This window comes from Myotis lucifugus, unplaced genomic scaffold, assembly GCF_000147115.1.
Source record: "Myotis lucifugus unplaced genomic scaffold, Myoluc2.0 scaffold_103, whole genome shotgun sequence".
In the NCBI taxonomy this organism is placed as follows: Eukaryota; Metazoa; Chordata; class Mammalia; order Chiroptera; family Vespertilionidae; genus Myotis; species Myotis lucifugus.
Genome location: NW_005871151.1, coordinates 541080 through 549361, shown reverse-complemented (window position 1 = coordinate 549361; position 8282 = coordinate 541080). Strand labels below are relative to the sequence as shown.

Genomic DNA, 8282 nt, shown 5'->3' with positions numbered 1-8282 from the left:
CACTGCAAACACTGAGTCCTCTCACACTCGCCATCTCGCCGCCGGCCACTGCCAGGGAAAGTTCTGTACTCACCGGAGGGCATGTGATTAGCCTGGGCCCACCCAGAAAGTCCCAGGATGCCCTCCCTGTTCTAAAACCTGTAACCTTGAATTCATCTGCAGCGTCTGTTAACCTATTCAGTGTTAATGTAACTCAGTCTCTGGAGGTCAGAGTCCTAGGCTGGCAGGGCTGCATTCCCCCTGGAGTTCTGAGGAGAATCCACTTGCTCCCTGTTTCTGGCTTCTGAGGCTGCCTGCTTTCTGGGCTGGTGGCCTCTAACTCCACCTTCAAAGCCAGCAGGGAGCATCCCCTAGCCTCTCTCCCTGTCCTCTGCTTCTCTTGTCACACCCCTGTCTGTGTGGGTAACCCTGCAGCCCCCGGGCTCTTACCAGGACTTTGTGATTGCATTGGGCTCACTTGGATAATCCAGGATAATCTCGCATTACAAGGTCGTTAATTTACTCACATCTGCAAAATCCCCTTTGCCCTGGAGAGTAACACATTCCCAGGTTCTGGGATTAGGATGTGGAATGGGGGGCGGGGGGCTTGTTTGGCAGATCGCAGGAGGAGAAGACCGTCTGGATCGTTCCTGGGCTTGAGGAGCGGGAAGGGGAAGTCAGGAAGCTGAATAAGCAGGGGGGAGGGCTGCGAGCTCCGCAGCGGGACAGAGGATGGAACCAGCCGCGCCGCCCTGGCCTCCTCTGCCCTGGGGTGGGGGTGGGGGCGTCTGTTCCAGCCGAGCCCGGGGCTGCAGGTTGGAATGAGAAGCAGCCTGGACTGAGGGCTAGGAACCCCTGGTCACTGGGGAGCCCCTGGTCATTGGGAGCCCCTGGTCACTGGGGGCCCCTGGTCACTGGGGAGCCCTGCTGCCCAGCAGCCTCCACCTCTGAGACGCGCTTCCTCCCAGCTCTCTGGAACCCTCGGACTCCTGGGGGGCCTCAAGCCCCATCCCTGGGGGGTGGGGGGGTGGCGTTTGGAAGGAGCAAAATCACACACAACTGCTCAGATTTCCAGATGAGCATTTAATTTTTTTTTACGTTCTCTTTCTAAAAGCTTTGCTTTGTTTGCCAAGGCTCATGTGACCGCTGCCCCCGCCCCCCCCTCCACCCCCGCCGGCCTGGGCGCGGGCGGGGCGGGCGGGCGAGGGTGTTGCTCTGTGGCGCCAGAAACGGGATCAGCTGTGGGGTGGCAGCCACGTGACCCCCTCCTCCGGGTATAAATGGACGGCGCGGCCCGGCTCGGCACAGTCACTCGCTCACCTTCTCCCGCCGCCTCTAGACGTCGGAGCCAGTCCCGAGCCGGTCCCGAACCAGCACCGAGTGAGCCAGTCCCGAGCCGGTCCCGAACCAGCACCGAGTGAGCCAGTCCCGAGCCGGTCCCGAACCAGCACCGAGTGAGCCAGTCCCGAGCCGATCCCGAACCAGCACCGAGTGAGCCTAGCCGCCCAGATGGAGCGCCCGCAGCCCGACAGGCAAGCGCTGGGAGGGGGACCGGGACGGGACCGGAGCCACGCGCTGAGCCGCCGGTCGGTCCCGGGGTTGGGGGCGAGGAGGGTCTGGGCGCCGGTCCTCTCTGTACCCGGGAGTTGGTTGGAGGCTGGTAGGGACTAACATGCCCGCTCCCTGGCGCGGGACGTGGGTGACCCCTGGGAGTGTTGCTCCGGCGTCCAGCTTGGTTGTTAGTATTTGCACTTTTGCGTGTGCTCGGAGGTGCCCCGCTTGGTCACCGCGGGTCCTCGGGATGCGGGGCCTGGCTGTGTGGGCTTCCCGGGGCCCACCCTGGGCCGAGCCCCCCTCTCACCTCGCTGTGGCCTCGGTGTCCCCATTCACAGCCGAGGAAGCAGCAAGCCCAGGGTCGCTCCGCCAGCAGGTGTCCGGCTGGGATTGGAACCTTGGTCATCTGTCCCTCTGGCTCCCTCCCTTCTCCCAAGGATCTGATCTGCATGCAGGGAACAGGGGGTGTTTGTTTCTTGGAAGGGGTGCACCTGGAGAGAAAGGAGAAATGGCAATTCTGTGGGAAATGTAAATACAGACATACGACAGAAATACTCCCAGAAAGAAACTTTTTATTTTATTTTTAGTAAAGCACAGCTTTACTGGGGCATTTTAACGCAATAAGTATTTTATAATGAGTATATTATAGGGGGTAATGAGATTTGGACCTGAAACCTCAACAAAATAAATGAGTTAAATCTTCGCTCTAAAAGCCCATCAGCGCAATCAGGCACTGAGGACAGCGCTCACCCTGCCCTCTGCTGCCGCTTCCAGGGTTGTGCTGCCTCCTCTTCCCTTTCCTTAGAATAACTGCCAGGATTCCCCCTTGGTTTTCGGAACCATAGTACAATGTCTCTTAGTGACTGAAGAGTGTTGATGGGCTTGCATCTTTTTTTTTTCTTTTTTACATTTTTTAAATTTATTGATTGATTTGAGAGCGAGAGGAAGGGGGGAAGGGAGAAACATTGATTTATTGTTCCACTTACTGATGCATTCCTTGGTTGATTCTTGTATGTGCCCTGACCGTGGATCAAACCCACAGCCTTGGCGTATCCGGATGATGCTCTAACCACCTGAGCTACCCTGCCAGGGCTATGGGCCTGCATCTTCAGGCAGTTGGGAATGTGGCCTGTGGATTAGATAGATGGGAGGCTGGACTGACTTCTGTGGAGAAGCGGGGCACCCTCAGAGCTCCGCCTCTGGTAGAACCCTGCTCATAGCCACCCCCCTACTCACCCCCCCTCCCCTCCCTCTGCAGCATGCCCCAGGATTTGTCAGAGGCCCTGAAGGAGGCCACCAAGGAGGTGCACACCCAGGCAGAGAATGCCGAGTTCATGAGGAACTTCCAGAAGGGCCAGGTGACTCGCGAAGGCTTTAAGGTATGTGTCCTGGTGGAGGGTATGACAGGGGTGGGTGTGCCCACGGCTCAGGCAGGTGTTTCAGTGGGACTGGGACTAGGGATGCTGAGGGACCAGATAGGAATGTCTGAGAGGATCTTTTTATAGATGATGACATTGAGGCTCAGAGAGGGGAGGTGACTTGCGCAAGGTCACACAGCAAATTCATAGCCTGCTACATAGTATTGTGGAGGGGCTGGGGCAAGTAGTGCCATCAACGGAGCACCTTTTCCAAGCTGGGCGTTTTACACACTTGGTATCTAATTTGTGCCTCAACCCTGAAAAGGAAGATAAGGAAGGGAAGGCTCAGAGAGGTTAAGTAATTAATAGACGGTCGGTCACACGGCCAGTAAGTACATAGGAAAGGCCAAAGTCAAACCAAGGTAGGTCTTATTTCAGAGCTTGTGTCCTGACTTTAATTCTAATCTGCCTTGAAGGCAAGAGGCAATATGGGTTCGAGCCCTGGCTCCACCATTTCCTAACAGTAAGACTGTGGACACCTCACTTTCACCTCCCTAAACAACTTGTCCCTCAGCTGTGAATTGGGTTTTCTTGAGCACTCCCTTTATGCTAGACACCGACTTTGCTATTTCCCAGCATAGTTGTGCAATTCATGCAAATAGGACGCACTTGACAAAGAACCAGACAAGTGCCTAGTGTTAAAGCATCAGCAGGAGGAAGGGCTTGTTCAGGCTGAACATAGAGGGCGGGGGAGCTTTATCCCGCCACTCCTGGCACCCCTCCCTTTTGCAACCTGGGCCTTCCCCCACTCCCAGCCTCAGAGGTGCCCCAGCGAAGGAAGGGGGATTTAACAAGCAGTTGTAGGTGGGTTGGGGCCCTTGCCTCCATCCTGTGGGTGCTGGCTCTAGCCCTTGTTCCCTCTTCCTGTCTTCCTCTTTCCGCCTCAAAAAGATGACTTACACCCAGTTGCTGTTAAGTGGCTGGGGCAGCGGGAGCAGGGAGTGACTGCTGGAATACCCCTTTCGCAGCCCCCGCCCCCACCCCTCGGAGATTTCAATCTTACCGCTAAGCCACTGAGTTCAAAGCGGGCAGGAAGTCCGTGAGAGGACCCAGTGCTCGAGTAGGGTATGCTGAAGGAGGTGGCATGCATCACCACGGCCTCCGATTCCAGTGCTGAGTGCCAGGCTGCGCCCAGTGCTTACCTGTGTCATCCTGCTCCATCGTTTAGGATTATTCCCTTCGCAGGGGGTGGGGACCAAGGCCTGACTTGCCGTCACTCGGACCTCAGATCTCCCAGAGAGGGAGAGTGGCTCACCCATGGTCACACAGCCAGAATATTATGTGTAACAGGAATTCCCCAGCCCAGGTACACTGGGCGTGTCACCCCAGCCCAGCAGCCAGAGGTGGTGGGGTTCGGAGTGGACCTCCAGGAGGGAGAATGGGGCCCTGCAGCCGGCCACCCAGAGGTCAAAGGTAGAGGCACCTGCGTCCCTTGTATAGGCTTTCATTCAGGCATCCCCTTGCTCAGAGCCACCATGGCTTCCTAGCAGCATCTGGGCTTGATTCCAGTGTCATTTCTTACCGGCTGTGCAACCTCAACATCTCATACCCTCTCTGAGCCTTAGTTTGCTTTTCTGTAAAATGGGGATAGCAACTCCTGTGTTTTGGTGAGGATTAAGTGAGGCCATGTGTTTACCCAGGGGGGTAAAAAGGCTTTAGGCTCAGGAAGTGTGTCATCAGTTTTTTGTGTGTGATCAGTGTGGGGAAGTCGGAGGGGCAGGCAGGAGGTGGGCGCCCAGCCTGGGGAGGGGATGGGGGCTGCTGTTGGGATGGGGGTCCTGACCTGCTCTCTCTGGTTTCAGCTGGTGATGGCCTCCCTGTATCACATCTACAAGGCCCTGGAGGAGGAGATTGAGCGCAACAAGGAGAACCCGGTCTACGCCCCCCTCTACTTCCCGGAAGAGCTGCACCGCAGGGCGGCCCTGGAGCAGGACTTGACCTTCTGGTACGGGCCCCGCTGGCAGGAGACCATCCCCTACGCACAGGCCACCAGGCACTACGTGCAGCGACTCCAAGAGGTGGGGCGCAGGCAGCCCGAGCTGCTGGTGGCCCACGCCTACACCCGCTACCTGGGCGACCTGTCGGGGGGCCAGGTGCTCAAGAAGATTGCCCAGAAGGCCTTGGACCTGCCCAGCTCCGGCGAGGGCCTGGCCTTCTTCACCTTCCCCAACATCGACAGCGCCACCAAGTTCAAGCAGCTGTACCGCTCCCGCATGAACTCTCTGGAGATGACCCCTGAGGTCAAGGGGAGGATCATCGAAGAGGCCAAGACCGCCTTCCTGCTCAACATTCAGGTGAGGGTCTGGCGGCCCAGGGCTTGACTCCAGTTTGTTGCTCCTCTGTTATATCGGAGGTGGGGGTGCGGGCGGGGGTGGCGCGATTTTGGAGGGTAGAGAGTTACCAGACTCGGAAGCCTGGGTTCTAGTTCTGCCACTTCTTAGTGGCTACGTGATCTTAGGCAAGTCCCTTAATCCCCAGCTCAGTTTCCCCATCTGTAAAATGAGTGGGTCATTGTGCCTGCCTCTTAGAGTTGTGAGGGATAAATGAGTTTATACCAGTAAAGTCGCCATCGCGGGGCCTGGCGCAGGGGCAGCCCTCTGATGTTAGCTGCTGTTCTCGTGGGGGCATGAGCGTCACAGTTGTAGGACTCTGACACACTCAAGTTGAGTGTGCACATGAGTGTGAGTGTGCACATGAGTGTTGCCAGGTTGGCACTGCAGAGGTTATAGGTGCCCCAGATGTGGCCTCTGACCTGGGGCCTCTCGGCCCAGCCAGGAAGTGCCTCAAGTCCCGTGGAAGGTGGGCTTTGAGGAAAGCCTGGAAGGAGGGGTTCATGGACACTGAGGTGGGGGGTGTCCTGAGTGGGGGGGTGAGGTTCCTCCTGGCCTGGATGTTGAACAGTCCTGTCGCTCTCCCCCACCTGGAGGCGCTCTGGGGACGGGAATCCTAGCTCATGGTCTCGGGGCTCCCTGCTCCTTCCTTGCAGTCCCCCAAACAGCAAACCAAACCTGGTCGGTGGATCCTCCAAGGAAATCCATGTCTCTCAGAGAGAGGGGTTGGAGAAGGATGGGATTTTGAGCCAAAGCCCGTCGGAGGGCTGGCTCTTGCCCCCTGACCCCTTGGTTAGCCTGGGTCCGGGCACTTCACCTGTAGGAGCTGCGGCTTCCTCGTTGCGAACACCCCCGTGAAACAAGCTTTCCCAGGGGGGCTCACAGAGTCGTTGAGGAAAGCAGGCGGCATAGACTCGGCACCACGCTCGAAACAGTGCTCCGCATAGAGACACGAAGGCCCTGAATGGCGATAGGGCACCCTCGGTCCAGGGTGGGTGTTGGGGAGCATTTGGAGAAGAGCAGGCAGGCAAGCGAGTGAAATGCACTTGTGACATCTTACCTCTTAAGCTGGAGGAAAGGTACACGAACAGTCAATGTTTTTCTTAGGGGTTTTGTCCTCAATATTTCCTAGCAAGATTCCCAATCCCCCGGCAGCTGGGCTAGTGCCATCCCTCCCTGACACCTGTCTTCTGTCTTCCAGCTGTTTGAGGAGCTGCAGGAGCTGCTGCCCCGGAACGCCAAGGACCAGAGCCCCTCGCAGCCCGGCCTTCGCCGGCGGGCCGGCAGCGGGACACAAGGTGAGGGCCTCCGGGCAGCGGCGTCTCCTCTGGGCTCCGGTATCTCTTGACTCTCCCATCTTCTGAATGTTTTAAATAAAAAGTGGGGTGCAGGCCAAAGGGCAGGAGGTCAGCCTTCGGTGTGTGACGCTGGGCAAGCCGTGTAAGCTCCCCCTACCTCAGTTTCCCCATCCCTGAAAGCAAGGGCAGTTGAGTTAGTTCTAGTTCATTGGCTCTGAAGTGGAGACTTGCACTCAGAGGACCCTCCGACGTCAGGGGCGAAGCCTTCCTCCGTTGATTTGGGTTCCTTTGAGGCCCTGTAATGATTCCTGAACAGAGACCCCTGTTGGGGGGGGGCGGGGAGTCTGCGACCACTCTCAGCTGTTACCCTGCCCTGGGACGCTAGGGAGACACGTAACCGTGGGGTCTTGCTGCGTGTTAGTCCCTCCCTCGTGTGCCTCGGAGGCTCAGGGGAAGCTCACCGCCTGCTTGGTGCCACCCTAACCCACCTGCCCTGTGGCTTTCCCATGTTGGACCCCTCTGTTGGACCTGTGCCTGGAAAAGTTGGAACATGCCAGTCCCTATGGCAGGGGTCCTCAAACTTTTTAAACAGGGGGCCAGTTCACTGTCCCTCAGACCATTGGAGGGCCGGACTATAGTTTAAAAAAAAAAAACTATGAACAAATTCCTATGCACACTGCACATATCTTATTTTGAAATAAAAAAACAAAACAGGAACAAATACAATATTTGTATTTGCATGTGGCCCACGGGCCGTAGTTTGAGGACCCCGGCCCTATGGGATTGGCCGCCTGGTGGGATGAGGCGACATTGCCTTAAGGCACCAGTTCTCAAAGTGTGCTCCCTTGGAGTACCCCTGGAGGGCATGGTCTCAGTGTCAGCTGGCTGAAAGGGCAATAATAGACAGCTCGGAGGAGTAGTGAGCCCCCTGTCTTTGGAGGTATTCAAGCAGTGGCTAGAGGGCCACTTGTTTGTGTTCTAGCAGAATCCTGGCATTGAGGGGGACTGTGCTGGAGACTGCTGACACCCCTCTGCTGTGTTTCTGTGAACTCAGACACCCCACCTCTGTCCACCTGTTGTTGACATGAACCCCTTTTCTCTTTCAGGCTTGACGCCCACGGAGACCCCCAGAGGGAAGCCCAGTGTCTTCTCCCAGGCACCACTCATCCGATGGGTCCTCACACTCAGCTTTCTGGTGGCAACGGTTGCCATGGGCTTTACGCCATGTGAACCGCAGCGCGTTGGCTCCTGGGCCGTGGACTCTTTCTAGAGAGGGCAGATCCCGTGGGCATGGGGAGCTGTCCGCTCCTCCCGCACCCCCATGCCCCCCTCTCTGGCAGGGAGGAAGGAGTCGGCGCCTTCTTCCCAACCAAAAGCACATCCAGCCGATGACCTGAACTTCCATAATGGACCGAGGGGTCCTGCCGAGCCCTCAGACACCCCCTCCCCCCCTCCCCGTTCCTGCAGCAGAGCCCAGAAGACGTGGCCAGAAGTAGCAACCGCCCGAACCTCCAAGCGCCCCGGGTTCACGGTCTGCTTGTTGACGTGCCATGACCGTTGCCCTGTGGGCACTTTTCATATAAATGTGCCAGGATGTTGTGTCTTGTGTTTGTCTTGTTTTTGTTGGAGCTGCTTTTTGTTCCCAGCTCAGCCTGCCTGTGGTATTTTGTTGTGTTCTGTTATAATAGCAGGGTGGGGGTGGG

At 57.3% G+C, this 8282-nt stretch overlaps 1 protein-coding gene across 3 annotated transcripts; it reads left to right on the top strand.

The window, feature by feature from the left end:
- Nucleotides 1-1267: 1267 nt before the first annotated feature.
- On the top strand, nt 1268-8178 carry HMOX1 (heme oxygenase 1). Of its 3 annotated transcripts, none has more exons than XM_023757227.1 (6): nt 1268-1379; nt 1454-1511; nt 2792-2912; nt 4754-5245; nt 6483-6579; nt 7686-8178. In XM_023757227.1, the coding sequence occupies exons 2-6, from the start codon at nt 1489-1491 to the stop codon at nt 7847-7849; spliced, it is 897 nt and encodes a 298-aa protein (XP_023612995.1). In that variant the 5' UTR covers nt 1268-1379; nt 1454-1488; the 3' UTR covers nt 7850-8178. The 3 variants fall into 3 exon arrangements, with proteins under 3 accessions (XP_023612995.1, XP_023612996.1, XP_023612994.1); XM_023757228.1 differs by having other exon boundaries at nt 1271-1342; XM_023757226.1 differs by having other exon boundaries at nt 1306-1324; nt 1399-1511.
- Nucleotides 8179-8282: the final 104 nt, after the last annotated feature.

What these genes read in the sequence shown, in the direction of transcription:
- HMOX1 (XM_023757227.1), top strand. Translation starts at nt 1,489, where the DNA reads ATGGAGCGCCCGCAGCCCGACAG. An exon ending in TGACTCGCGAAGGCTTTAAG is followed by an intron (nt 2,913 to 4,753) that starts GTATGTGTCCTG and finishes CTCTGGTTTCAG; the next exon opens with CTGGTGATGGCCTCCCTGTA. An exon ending in GGCCGGCAGCGGGACACAAG is followed by an intron (nt 6,580 to 7,685) that starts GTGAGGGCCTCC and finishes TTTCTCTTTCAG; the next exon opens with GCTTGACGCCCACGGAGACC.